The sequence below is a fragment of the Astatotilapia calliptera genome, chromosome 1 (genome assembly GCF_964374335.1).
Source record: "Astatotilapia calliptera chromosome 1, fAstCal68.1, whole genome shotgun sequence".
NCBI classification, from domain to species: domain Eukaryota; kingdom Metazoa; phylum Chordata; class Actinopteri; order Cichliformes; family Cichlidae; genus Astatotilapia; species Astatotilapia calliptera.
In genome coordinates this window covers 40034401-40048883 of record NC_137422.1, presented here as the reverse complement: position 1 = coordinate 40048883, position 14483 = coordinate 40034401, and the positions used below count along the sequence as shown (strand labels likewise).

Below are 14483 nucleotides of genomic sequence, written 5' to 3'. Positions count from 1 at the left end.
ACATGTGGTGTCTGTGTTAGGGTCCTACTCTACAGCTACTTCCGTACGTACGCCGTTGTTTAGCGCGGTGTAATGATCACGATCAGAGGGAGAAGACGGCAGTGCAGCAGGAGAACGACAGACAGAAAAAAGATCAAAAATACAAGAAAAAAAATAGTAAGCTGCGTTAAGTCTAGATGGAGTCTTTTAGAGGCGACAGGAGTGGGAGTAATTATTCCATTTTATTCTTCATCTTCAGCCTAGATTTTTCTCCCACAATAATTTTCTGCTTTAGGAGTTTTCCTGCTTCCACGGCTGTTACTGTGGAGGAGTCTTTGTGCTGCTTCCTCTTTCATCTTCTCTGCACTAAAATTCCTCTTTCATAAGCACTAAAACATATTCAGGGCACGGCTCGAAACACTGAAATCCCAAATGATCCAGCCTAACAACATCAACGTGAACACTAGACAACATGGTCTGTGCGAGGAGCGAACATGTTCAAGGATATGGAAAAGCGTATATATGGACTCCTATATGTCGTGTATTTTTAGCTTACTGATAGCAGCAAACTTTATAAATCTCTGTCTCCAGTGTGTATGTGGAAGGCTGAGACAGCAGGTACTGAAAAACACTGTTTAGATTTATCAATATTAGTATGGACATAGCCTCGGTGTTGTGAAATGTTCCTGCTGGGAAGCTGTTTGGCCAGAATCCAGGTAGGAAAAGAAATGAGCCTGCTTCCTCCGGGCTGAAAAGTTCTCCTCTCCTCCACTTTAAAGTTGTTTGGCCACAAACCTCACCTGCCAGGATGTAACAGGCAGTTTCCAAAGAGACAGCATTCACTCAGACTGCTTCAGGTACATCATTAAACTGAAAATAATAATGAGGCCAGACACACTCAGTCACGCAGGTAGACGGGCAGTCATGGGAGGCAGATGATGGATGCGTGCTCTAATGGCAGCTGCTGCGAGACCCGGCGTGCCGAGAGGCCACCGGGCACGCCGGGTACTAACGGTGATGGAGGGAGTGTGGAGCAGCGAGCGGCTCTGAAGCGGGAAGTTTGTCAGTGACGGAATGAGGCCAGTCCCTGCTCTGCTGCATGTAGTTTATGTAGATTAATAATACACCACACGTATACACGGAGACCAGAAAACGAGTCGATCCCAGGGAGCTGCAGTGCATCGTGTCGTCTGTCACTGTGTTTGTCTCCCCGTCACACTTTGTCACCTCGATAATCCTCGGCTTACAGGGTCTCTGCGATTGCTCTAAAGAGGCGTTTGTGTTCAGGGTGAAAGTGCGAGTTCATTCCATATGCCCCATAACAACACATCCGCTTCCAGTTTCCACATTTCCTGCAGCTGGCAAAGTCACAACGACGTCCAAAGAGTCAGAAGCATACAGAGCATGAAAACTGACATAAATCAATTCAATATTTACTTTTATTTATTTATTTTAGCAAGTAAGAAACTTCATGGAGGACACACAAAGCGTACGCCCCACAGAGTTTGCAGAGTGATGCCATGGACAGGTGTGGCATTCTGACCGCTGACGAGAATAACACCGATCATCGCTTCATCGCTGCACCTGTTAGTAGGCGAGCTATATCAGGGAGGGAGTGAACATTTTGTCCTTAAGGCTGATATCACAGCAGTATCAACACCACATCGTCTCAACTCTGCAGGCCAGGGGTGTGTCACAGTGTGATGGTTTGGGGGAGGTTCTGCTGGGAAACCTTGGGTCCTGCATCCATGTGGATGTGACTCGACCTCACCATTAGGGTTTTGATAATCGATTTATTGATTATAATCGATTCTGTCTTGGATAACGTGATATCGATTCATTAAAATCCTGAATCGATTTTTTAATATAAATTTATTTTGCCCGAAATGCCAGGATCTCAATTTCAAAAACCACCAAACAGCTAAGACAGTAAATGAGAGCAGGTACACGGCTTCTGCACAAAGACGTAAACACAAAGCACGGAGCTGCCGACGGATCGGGATCAGTGAGATGTCGCCTTTCTCACCCGACGGCACGGACACGGTCGGGGCTGTTTGTTTCCTATTACTTACTTCCGAAAAGAAAACCTAATTTTCTGCAGGTCAACAGGCTTCTGAACAAATTTAAACTTTTTAAAATTATGCAAAATGCAAAATGCTCAGCCGTGTTTCTGATCAAACTTCAGAGGTAATGTTCATAAGTTGATTAATGGTTTTCTTTCGTTTTTGATCTACTGCAGAATATTTTTATAAAATCCAGGCCAGGAAAATCTCCTTCATGTGTTTCTGTGTTTTATCTTCAGCTGCTTTGACACAAAGGCCTCTGCTGTGATGCTCACACCTTTGATAAAGTCTGGAAAGTGTCAGCTTCCTTTTTATAGATACAAAAATATGTAAATGTGCTGATCTGAATTATAATATTTCTGACTGTCTGAGGCAAAATTTCCCAGATTCAAATCGAATTGAATCGAATCGGGACCTTGTGAATCGGAAAAGAATTGATTCTAGAAATCAGTGACAACACCCAGCCCTAGTCACCATCGTTGCAGGTTCAACCAGAACCTGCAACGAGCCTGGTTCTGCTGGAGGTTTCTTCCTGTTAAAAGGGAGTTTTTCCTTCCCACTGTCGCCAAAGTGCTGCTCATAGGGGCTCATATGATTGTTGGGTTTTTCTCTGTATGTATTCTTGTAGGGTCGACCTTACAGTATAAAGCACCTTGAGGCGACTGTTGTTGTGATTTGGGGCTGTATCAATAAAACTACTCAAAATGTTTTTATTGAGTGATTTTGGATACAGTTTATGAAGAAAAAAAGAGGGAAACACAAAAACTTGTTACACTAAATACAAAACAGAACTTCTCATGTTGGAACAAAAAAAAAAAAAAGGAAAACAAACAAAAAAATAACCCAGGATGTGCGATCGATACTAACAAAGCCTTTCCTTACAAACCACACAGAAGTTAGCTCAGTACCACTGAGCTTCACATTCCCATTAACACAGACACATATCGGACCTGCTGCTGACACGTTGGTGCAGATACCACAGCACGCCTGCAGGGGTCGAGCGGAGGCCACGCTTCGAAGGGTTAGGGGGACCGACGCAGTATTAGGTCAAAGTGTTATGTCTGGTTGGTGTAAAATACTTCTTGAAGTTAATTCATTGGACGCTAAAAGCCCTTCAAGTCTTCTAATTAAGAAATAGCGCTGAATGTGACGATTGAAAGAACTAAATCTGCGATTGTGACATTGCAGAATAGAGAAAGGTGTTTCCAGCCATTAGCAGTCTTGACCAAGTGGTCTTTAAAAGTGGTTTAAGAGTGCTAGATTTACGCAGTGGTTAGTGATACTGGCTCATGGCAGGAAGTTCCTGGGTTTGAATGCTCTTGCCAGTTGCGTCCTTTCTGTGTGGGCATTGCCTGCTCTATGAGAGAGCGTTTGAACCACACATCACTTCTCAGCACATTCATTCCAGAAGCTGTGCCAAGCCCCCTTTATGACTAACAGTGGAGCCAGGAGCAGACCAGGTTAGACCCAGATGATGACAGATGTTCTCTTCATCGATGACGTCCATTTTCATGTCCGTGTAGGATCATTTTGACCACCTGGGCCTTTCTGTGTATTCATTGGTCACTGCTGAAAAGCATTCATAGTTTGCCATGAGTCATTTTCAGTCCTGCATTCTGAACGCTTCATTATTGCTTTTTAAAAATATGCAGCTTGTTTTTGAAATCGGGGACGGTCTTGTTTATGTCCTGTGCATCTGAGGAGGAAACGTTTCCTGCACACTCATCCTGGTCACACTTAATTTGTCTTGTTATTTAAAGCCAGGATACAAGGTCCCAGTGACCCACAAAGAAATACAGAGATGGGACTGATTATACAGAATATGTTTGAATGTTTTCCAAGTTGAATTTTATCCTAGATTATTATAGGCCAGATTTGATTAAATCACCTTCTACCAGGTAGTACAAGCTCATCTTGACAGAGTTTGAAGTCTCAAAATCTGACTGTTCCCTAGCAACCCAGACTTATATTTGGAAATAACTCGATTGTCAGATACGTCCGTATGAACACACACAGTCTTCGGGCAGGGGTCAACATTTTTGGTAACAGAAGCTTTGGCTGGATGTCTGATGATGGTTTAGCTTCTCGTGATCTCATGATTCACCATGATCGTGGAAGTCCTGGACGCCTCTGTGACTACAAGCAGCAACTGTGTATTCCCTGACTGGTTAGCAGGTTGATGGAGCTCGCTGGCTGTTGCTCCACGAAGGGTTCAACGTTCAAGTTTAGAGACGGCAGCTTTGCTTCGTCCTGCATCTTGGAACTACAAACCCCCATCCTGAGGGAAGAAGCTGAGGATGGAACCATGACTTAGAATTGATAAAGCCATCCGTCGTACCTGTTTAGAGCACAGGCCAAACAGGGCTGTGACTCACCTATCGGACGACTGGACCACCTCACTGTCTGCTTCTGTGAGGTTTTCTCTGTGACAGAGGTCTGACTGAACCATACCACCAAACAAAAAGATAAAACAAAGTTAAAATTGTTCAGTCAATGTGGAAATGAACAGGTTTCCAGTGATCCTTTTTGCAGACCGATTTGCAATTCTCATCAGAATTCAGTTTCTCGTTGATTATGGTCCCAAGATATTTACATGATTGCACTTACTCTGTTTTTTGACCTTTAATTAAAGTGACTCCGTGCCTATAATCATTCACAAAGAGGTTTACAATGCTGCACCGAAAACCTCAGAGGGATTGGTTTGGTTGCAAGCAGCTCATTGTGGGCTGGAAAATGCTCATTTGCTAATTTGTCTGCAAACACAAAGCAGTGGTGAAAATGTGCCAGAAACCAGAAAAACCAGAAAGTTTTTGAAGGCTGCAACACTAAAACACAATGTTTAAGGTTTACATTAATGTTCTCGCTTCCTGTTTTAGGAGCTAGCTGTCTGAGGCTAGCTTGTTTGCTTGCTAATCTCGCTTGCTAATCACCTGTGGGTAAGAACTGGGGGGTCCAGATTTTGCCTTGACGAACTGCTTCACTGTTTGCTGTTTCTGATTTTGCCGGCTGTCCATCCATGGACGGGAACAATGACAGGAGCAGATGAGGCCTTGAGGCGCTCGGGTGTGAGCGTAAACATCTTGCAGAGTCTCCACACAGAAGTCAGTCAGCAGGCTGTTAGAGAGACCTGAGGGAGCCGGGGGACGCCTCCGTTTTAATTATGTTGCAGTGCAGTCAGACATTGGCTGAGAAAAAAATGACCAAATGTTCATTTAACGACTTTCAGAAGCGCACAAACAGACTTTGGTTGAGCTTCTGGCTCTAAACTGTCCATCGTTGGAAACTATTGTTTGGCATGTAAATTATAATTAGACTGAACGTCCTCGCTGTTGGTCGGAGACATAATCCAGCCTGACTTTGTCCTGCAGCTGTCTTTGTTTCAGCCTCTTCTCTGTCTTTGTGCTTGTTGCGTGTGCAGGAGGTGGGCTGCGATCGGCAGCTGGCCAGCGGTGCCAGGGAGGATAACTGCGGCGTCTGCGGTGGCGACGGCTCCACGTGCCGCCTGGTGCGAGGACAGGCCCTACCCCACCTGACTCCCGAACAGTGTAGGTATCAGACGGCCCTGAAAAAGAAATTCCACGTCTCCTGTCGTGTTTCATGCTCTGCAAGCTAATCGTCAGCACTTTAATACCAAAATACTCTTTGCACATCTTTCTGAGTGTTATTAAGTCTGTCACCTTCCTGCCTCCTGCAAATGGCTCAGTCTGAGCTTTCATTTTAGAGAATAAACCATCAGCTCAGGCCTAATGTCTCCCTGCTGGTTCCAGAAATGTAGACAAAACGTGGTCTGTATATGTGCCCGGGCTGCCTCCCAGTCAGGCTCGGTGGGAAATGCATTGTGGGTATCACCTGGCTTGACTTGACTGGTCAGTTGAGCCGTCCTGGCTTTGGCCTCCTCTTCGCCTGCAGCCTCTATTTATTCATCAGGGCTGGACTATTAAAATGCCATCTGGCTCCAGCAGCCTACACTCTACCCAGCATGTTTTTATAAAATCAGCTTCAAATCTGAAAGAACAACAACAAAGAAAAACCAACGGCACATAACAGGAAGAGTCCAGCATTAAATGTGCTTCTGGAAATGAGTTTTAATCAATCTCATCTTAAAACAACAGAAGAGCATCGATCGTTGAGTCTGTCAGGAGAGATTAGCTGGAAAATGACTGACGAGCGCATCTGTATTCATTGCCGGCTGTGGATTTCGGGAATATTGCTAAACAAACAAACCAGCTGGCTTACCAATAAATACATAAATACGTAATGTTCACCTCTCAGCAGTTTGCTTTGAGAGAAACGTGACGCTGGAGCAAAGCTGAACAGAGATGTCTGCCAGGTAGTGCTCGCTCCTGACTGAGCGGAGCTGCCAGCAGAACAAATAACAACTTTACAAGACTGTAAATGTGAAAACGCACTTCAAATGTTTCCAGGGCTTCTCGGCTTTTTCCCCAGGTTTTAACAGCTTAATGAAGTCGCTGCTGGCAGCGAACACACATGCCAGAGTTATTGGCCCTGGCCGTGTATGTATATCAAATGTTTCAAATGAAGTAGCGCTGGCGTGCCTCGCAGAGTGGAAATGAATATGGCTGGTATTAAAACTCACAGCCAGTGACCGTGTAAATATTTCTGTGGCTTTTAACGTGTGGAATGTATTTAGAGAAGGCCGGGGTGTGTCCGCGCTGCTGAGGTGGAATTTTATACAGACGTAAGAGTTCTGTGGAGTAAATGAGTTTGTTTGAGAAATGCAAAACGTAGAGACGAGAAACCACAAAGACACAAAAATAAGTTGAATAAAACTTCAAACATGTATGTGAATCTAAATGTAATTTCATCTTTAATGACACAAAATAACCAATCACAGCTGCTTATTGTTGGTCAAAGCGAGTGAAGCTGTTGCCACTTCTGATCATTTTAAAACATTTGTTCTTATTTTTGGAACAAAGGAAGAAAAATGTAGCCGCAGGTCTGCTGTCTCTGTTTCTGCACAGCTGCACGAAGCGTCCACGCGGCCTTTCTTCTTTCCCTTATTACAGCCGCGAGGCCTCAAGGTGTGTGTGTGTGTGTGTGTGTGTGTGTGTGTGTGTGTGTGTCAGAAGCTTCGCCCGTACCAAACTCTCTTCTGCCAACTTTAGAGTTAAATCAGTGGAAAAAATAAACAAGAACATAAATGTGGTCGGACGTCCAGTGAAAGTGTTTCATAAGAGGTTTGATGAGTAGCTGTACGGAGGTGCACCTAAAACTTTCTCTCTCGTTAAGCTCGGAGTCCACAGCCAATAGCTTATTTCCTCTAATGGGCACAAAGATGTGGTATTGTTGGAGGACTCAGGTCAGCAGCGTCATGTTGTCTGTGTCCTCGTCTGATCTTCGTCCAAAGATGTGTCCATGTTGTTTCAGTGCTGACCACAGGAAGCCTGTCGTTCAGTGTACGCTGCCGTTACGCTGCCCCGAGTTTATTCACAGTGGAGCACAGAAAACAAACTCTTTAAACTATTTTAAACACATCTCAGTTTCAATTCCATTCAAAAATCATCTTATTTTTATTTTACTTTTATTTTATTTACATCTTTAGAAGTTGGACGGGTCCGTGTCCTCCTCTTTAACCTTTAACCTTTAGCCTGTGATGGTCTGTGAGCTGAGCAGCTGCTGGACGTTGTCCCGTCCTGGTCTGATGGCGGTCTCTAGCTTCTCTGCTTCGTCCTGTTTCATGACGTCTGATGAACTCTGACCTCAGATCAGTTTGCACTTTGCTTCAGTGGATTTTAAAGGAGCTTCGGAGGAGGCGGGGCTGTTTCTGGAACACGGTCGCATCTGTCTTCTTCTCTGCATGATGCAGCTTTAACCTGTACGTGTGGGCGGCACGCTGAGCCCACGCACTGATGTCACCACAGACTCGCGTCTGTCTAATGCAGCGCACAGATTGCAGGCAGCTTTCGGCTGATTGGTGAACCTCTGCCCAGCTCATCTTCTGAGAAGCTCTTTTCAAACGCTGTCATGTTCCTGACCTGCTGCCAAATAAGCTGATTACAGCGTCGCTCCGGCTGTTGCTGTTTAGTGAAATGTTCTTTTCCAGCCTTTTTGTCACTGTCCAACTTTTTTAGAGACACGTTGCTGCCTCATAATTCAAATGAGCTCATATGTTTCATGAAATAATAAAATGTTTCCATTTAAATACTTGATATGTTTCCCATGTTCTGAAATATGTCTTTGTGATTTATTTATTGCTTTCTGTTTTCATTTCCTGTTTACACATTAGAGGAGGCGTCTCTTATTTCGATCTGCAAACGACATCTTTTCAGTGAGTTTTTCTGCAGGGATATTTGTTAAAGGAACAGTGCACCCATGGAGCTTCAGTTAAATATTAAAATAGTTCTCAAGAAGTGATGTGCCATCAAAACCAGCCTCCTGAAGTTGGACTAAACCCAGTGAAACACATTACGACAGTGACAGGTTTGTGGCGTGTGGCCGGGTGGGCGACCCGGCACGAACGCCAAAGCAAAGGCGAGATTTAAACGCACGAGTGCGATCCGAACACCAGCATTAAGCGCTCCACAGACGATCAGCTTTCATCCCGTGTGTAGTTTGGTTCATTCAGAAACTCCGATGTTGTTGAGACACAGCCGCACAGCTGAGTGAGCACAACTGCACACAATGAATGCAGCGGCAGCGAAAGGCCTTTATCCTTTGTTGGGAGGATAACAAATCCATTTAATATATGCTACGGCCTGTTAGCGAGCACAGCCAGAAAGCTGAGCAGCATTTAAATCCCCACAACAAGACGTTTTACCAGCACTCGAGGCGGCCTGGAAACAAAAGGCAGCAACTGGGAATTTGCTGTCAAGCGGCCCCAATTTCAAACACCAGATTCAGACTGACTGTCAGTTTGAATTTAGTTGGACTATCCTGTTATTTTGGAGGGTTTGTTTTACTTCTCTGCATCTGCATTTTCCACGTGACCTGACATTAGTCGTTTTCCATCAGTAAGAACACATCGGACTGCAAAACACATCGAGGCTTCGATTGCTTAGCAGAGGTCCTTCAAAGACTTGCTCTAAACTTTCCCTGAGTGACTCAGGGTTTTGTGTTTGTTTAAAACATCGACTGTATATAAAAGATTTCGGCTGCAGGCGTGCTTTGGAGCCAGAAGTGGCCATATTTGGATCAGACGAGTGCTAATGTCAGACGCTGTTAGTTAATGTCTGCATCCTTAAATGTATGGGAGCTCCGCCTCCTCGGATGGTCTGTTGGTACAGCGACCTCACAGCTGCCATATTATTGGTCACATGATATCATGAAAAGGCTCCAACAGCACAAACACGGTGCAGAGGTCCAGTTCAGGTGAAGCTAGCAACTTCACCATCCACCTGTCATTCAAAGAGGCCACGCCCCTAATAATGCATGTTGTTAAGAAGGGGAAATTATCTCTGGAGACCAAACAGTTTGTGTTTCAGGCTGTAAACGTGTTTATTTCTGCTCTGTGAGGACTGACTCACTGCTGATGTCTCTGCTGGACGTTAGAGGAACTGCAGGCCTTGGTGTTTCAGCCCCGCTGGTTGCTGCTCTGTTAAAGTGCTTGCAGTGGACATCACTCTACCTGAGTTCTCTGTCAGCATCCAATATAAATGCTCTCTGATATCTACAAATGATTTGGAAGCACTGCAGCCTGATCACATTTTGTATTCTAATCTGTTTCCCAGCGATGCAGAAACTCTCGCTGCTTCCTCTTCCTCCCTTTCTTGTTTAATCTCTGGTTTCTTTAAGCTCGCATCACGCCAAGTCAGATTTCGTTTGGCCTTTTTAGCCTTACCTCCCTGGAGGACTGCAGCAGAACAAACATCTGCACTAAATGTCAGTGGTTCTGTGCAACACATTCTTCATCACTTACATTTAGTTTCTTGGGATTAAGATTCCAGCCAATTTGGCAGTTTCCTTTTTGCGCTCCCCAGCCTCACGCAGAGGTCGGTCACCATTCTCTGAGCTCTAATAAGCTAATTGGTGTATCTGTCCATCACTTCTCAAAGACCGGGCAGGGAGATTTAATATTCCGTTTCTGGATCTTGACAAATTTAGATTAGAACTTTAGCTTGAAGGTTTTTCCCTTTGAAACGACTGAAAACAGGCTGCAGGAGTGCTGATCGCAGAGAACAGTCAGCGCGCTTCTTCAAGTCTGTGCTGATTTGAAATGTGAGGACACTGGTGTAATGTGTCACCTTTAAATGTAGTTTTATGTGTAGAAGGTAAAGACAGTCGAGAGGCTCGAGGATCAGATGGTACAGTTTGTAAGGTTGCAGCAATGCCAGAAAAACATAGACTGTACAAAAAGATGGACACCACCACCATGATGTCACTCATAGCTTCAAAAGTCTTTAGTTGGGTATTTTGGCATTGCACTTACTTCCTCCATACATGAAATTACAGAGTTGATAAATGTGTTATTATAAAAATAAGAAAAACGAGTAATTTGGAAATCTGTGAAAAACATGTTTAAAACAAAAAACATTACTTATTCAGTAAGTAACCAACTAAAGTCACATTATATACTCGACTCTGAGTCGCACTGGACTGCAGCATTAATCAAGCATAACATTCAAAAACTCTTTTTAATGTTCAGGAATGAAGTAAATAATTGTAATTTGACATATTTGTACAAAATAATAATTTGATTTTTTTATAAAACAATTAAAAAATTAAAAAATTGATGTAGAACAGCTCTAATTGTGTTTTATAATTATTTTGTTTTAATTAAAGAGGTTATTAATCACTACTTAATTTTGGTAATTTCACTGTATCGGGCTGTAAACATGTTTATTTCTGCTCTAAAGTTTTAACATGGGAGTCTGTAGGGACTGACTCATTGCCAGAGCCTCTAGTGGACATTAGAGGAACTGCAGCTTTTGGTGCTGGTTTTATTTTTCAGCCTCTGAACCATAAACCTGCGACATGAAGGAGGCAGTCGTTACAGTTTTTATTGAAGTGCTGCAGCTGCTAAACCCAGAGTCGGTACAAACATGTGAGCGTGCTCCACTTTTAAAATAATAATATCTGCAAACGTATTGAATTCATTATTAACCTTCATCATGGACGGCATGTTTTATGGATAAAACGAAATAGCCCTGAAATATTTTTAACCAGAGAGGCAGCAAAGGTCGTTAAACTTTGAAAGTGTGGATTTAAACTCGGGGATATCTTCTGTAGCAGGAGTATGTTCATTCAGCATAATTTGGCTGTTTTAGGTTGAATTTAACTGGATACACATTATGTTTTACAGTGACTCTTTATCCTTCGGCACTGCAGATGTTTGCTGAACGTGGCTCTATTACCGTTACGAATCAATACCTATGGTTCTAAACTATATTAGCAAAAGCATGTGCGGATAAGGCACGACAGACGGATGATTAAAATCATAAAGCATCTGTTCTTCATGAAGTCTCATGTTTTTCTTTTTGGATTCAGATTTCACAGACAGGTATACAGTTTATGTGCAGGAGGGTCAAATTTAAAACCATGAACTTGTTATCATGATGAAGTAATTTGCAGCACCGAACGTCAACTGCATTTAGGAAAACTCAAAACACCTCGTTTATACAAGATTTACACACAAACACAGCATTAAATAAAATCACTGGTTTTGGTTTGACGAATGTTGGAAACATCTGACATAAAGTGAATATGAAAATATTAAAAATCTATATTTCATTGGTCCGCAGCTAAAAAATGAAGCTCCCAAACCTGCAGTTCCTGTAATGTCCAGCAGGGGCAGCAGTGAGTCAGTCCCCATAGACTCCCACGTTAAAACGTTACAGCAGAAATAACCGTTTACAGCCTGAGACAAACTGTTTGGTGTCTGTGTGTCATTTCTCCTTCATAACGCCTGTGCGGGGTGTTATGAAGTCTAAGGCTTATTAGGGGCGGGGCCTCTTTGACTGACAGGTGCAGGTGCTGTTGGAGGCTTTTGGAGCATTTTTCATGTGATATATTATCGCTCCATCCAAGAATTCGTCAGCTATCATGTGACCTGTCTTAGAATAAACACTAGGTGTGTTTGTGGTTCCAGGACACCTTTCCTGGGTTTCACATCATAAGCGACTGCACAAGTACGTCTGACTTCAGGTCCCGTGAATACGTGCTCTGTGTCTCTGACACTGGCTCGGCGCCCTTGTTATCCCAGGCCAGTGGGGAACCTGTAAAGCCTTCTCACACAACAATCAAAGTTTCCGGCTGGAAGGACTCTACCTGTCAGACTCATTTGTTTTCCATCCAGTTTGTAAGTTTCCGTCTCCCGTGCTTTGTCTCCTGCCCTCGGCTCTAATGTCCCAGAAGAAGAGAGCCGATAAGGTTAACCAATCACGCACATTTATGCCTACCTTAGTGAGAGCGAGTTTATTTACAGACGCGCGAGTATCACCTTTGTTCCTCCTCATCCATTATTCATGACCCCGCTGTTTATCAGTCATTGCATTTGGAATATGAATTTGCAGCAGTATTCCCTAAAGCCTCAGTTTACAGAGTCGACGGCCTCGTGTGAAATGAGCTGTTTATCTATGTTTCATTTCATAATTTATTTCGAAGGTTGCTTAAAAAACATAAAAACAACCTGGCTTTATGTTTAATCTCTATTTTAGAGTTCAAGGGGAAAAAACTGCAAATGGCTGCAGCTGAATTTATTCCATAGCTTCCATAAATTTAAAGGCAGATGCAGTTTTCCAAGTATAATTATGTTTGGGGTAAAGCCCAGCGGCTCACAGCCACAGCGTGTTAATTGAGCTCGGCTCTCGTTTGTCGCTGGAGGAGAAACTGACGTTTATAAAATATAGAAAATGGAATTAAGTCTGCGTTTGTCTGTGGAGGTGTCGCCTCGTGCCCACGCCTCCTCGCTTACCCGCCGTGGGACAAACTCGTCTACCATGAAACCTCACAAAGTGTTTCACAGCAGCGAATGCTTTCAGTATTTTGTTGTTCCTGCACGCTGCGACCTGCACAGGAGAGGCGTGTGACTGACTAGTTAGCGAGGTGACATTTAACAGCACACACGTGGACGTTATTTAGAGCCGCGGAGGAGATCGCTGCTTCTGTGCAGCTGTAAAGCAGCAGGCAGGACAGCGCTGCGGTGTGGTGGTCTCCTCACGTCAGCCTTCACCACAAACAGGGAGCTGAAGGCGAGTTTCTCCTTCGTCCAGCTAACGCGTGTAATAACTGAGAGCTGCCAATTAATGCTGCTAAACAAGCTCCATTAATGGACTTTCATTTTCACCTTGGGGCGGCTTAACAAGGTAACACCTACACTGATTAACATCCAGGACACAATCTGGCAAGATGTTGAAGAGGTTTAAATGCCCCCTTGTGACCACCACCACCACCCAGCCACCACCTACATATATAATATCTGCTGCCCCAAATCTTTAACTGTGAAGTAGTGATATCTGGATTGTGCTGGCAGCTGCACCAGCAGCTGTTTTGCAGGACGAGGAGCACCTTTGGCTGCTGCTGATGTTAACTTCTTACCAAGCAAATTCATGAGCAGGATAACGAGATGCAGCGTGAGCGTCGACTCAGCAAGATTGGAACACGAGTGAACCTTCAAATCAACAGATTTCCACCTTTTTTAAGGAAGCTCTGTGCTGAAGATTTGGCTCTAATGAAGGTGTTGTGACATTATTGGACGCTGACAGGCGAGAGACGAGTTAGTGGACTCGAGTCAGGGACATTTACTCCACTCTGTTGGAAGAATAATGAACGTTACACGCTGCTGCCTCTCCAGCCTGATGGGATTCAGATAGCTCCTTCAGATGTTGTCCACTCTCTCCACCATCACACCCCGCTCTGAAGTCTGCTGTTGAGCTCGAGTGTCAGCACCTGTGGTCTTTCAACGAATCCCGTCTGGCGCTGCCTTTAAGGATGTTTGAGTATAAAATGTCCTTCTGCTGTTTTACGGTTTAACAGATTTACAAATCCACACTTTCATATCTTACCTCCCCGCTTCTTTTTTTTTGAGTAGATGTAGAAAAGAGTAAAAAATAATTATTACATGCATAATCATGGTGGCTGAAGAAATACTCTATTATTCTCTATTTGTACTCCCTTCTTACCAGTGATGTCTGGTCCAGTATGTGAATGAATATGTGATCCTGTCTGAGAAAGCTGGATCGGGTCTCGGTGACAATAGGCCAATCAAGGCCAATCTGTGCAATTCAGTTCTATATTGTTCAGTGGTTTCTGCTCCACCTTTCAGCACCTCTGCACCGGTTAAAGAGGATGGAGGAAGCTAACAGGAAAGGGTCAGCAGTGTGGAGGCTTTTCAGACCTCCAACACTTTTTCTTTGTTTTTTTAAGTCTCTCATTTCATGTCACTTTTAACACATGGATGGATGGATGTTGTGACTCTTCAGAGGCAAACACACTTTGAATATGGTTATGATTAGCAAAAACTTTATGGTTTGATTTAAAGAAAAA

At 43.8% G+C, this 14483-nt stretch overlaps 1 protein-coding gene across 4 annotated transcripts in view; it reads left to right on the top strand.

Annotated features, from left to right (window-relative positions):
• adamtsl3 (ADAMTS-like 3) overlaps positions 1–14483 on the top strand; it is a 226175-nt gene that overhangs the window by 119218 nt on the left and 92474 nt on the right. For all 4 annotated transcript variants that reach the window (XM_080300885.1, XM_080300882.1, XM_080300884.1 and 1 more), the window contains one exon: positions 5461–5587. In XM_080300885.1, the coding sequence (XP_080157011.1) occupies positions 5461–5587 (127 nt within the window). The remainder of the gene's footprint in view (positions 1–5460; positions 5588–14483) is intronic.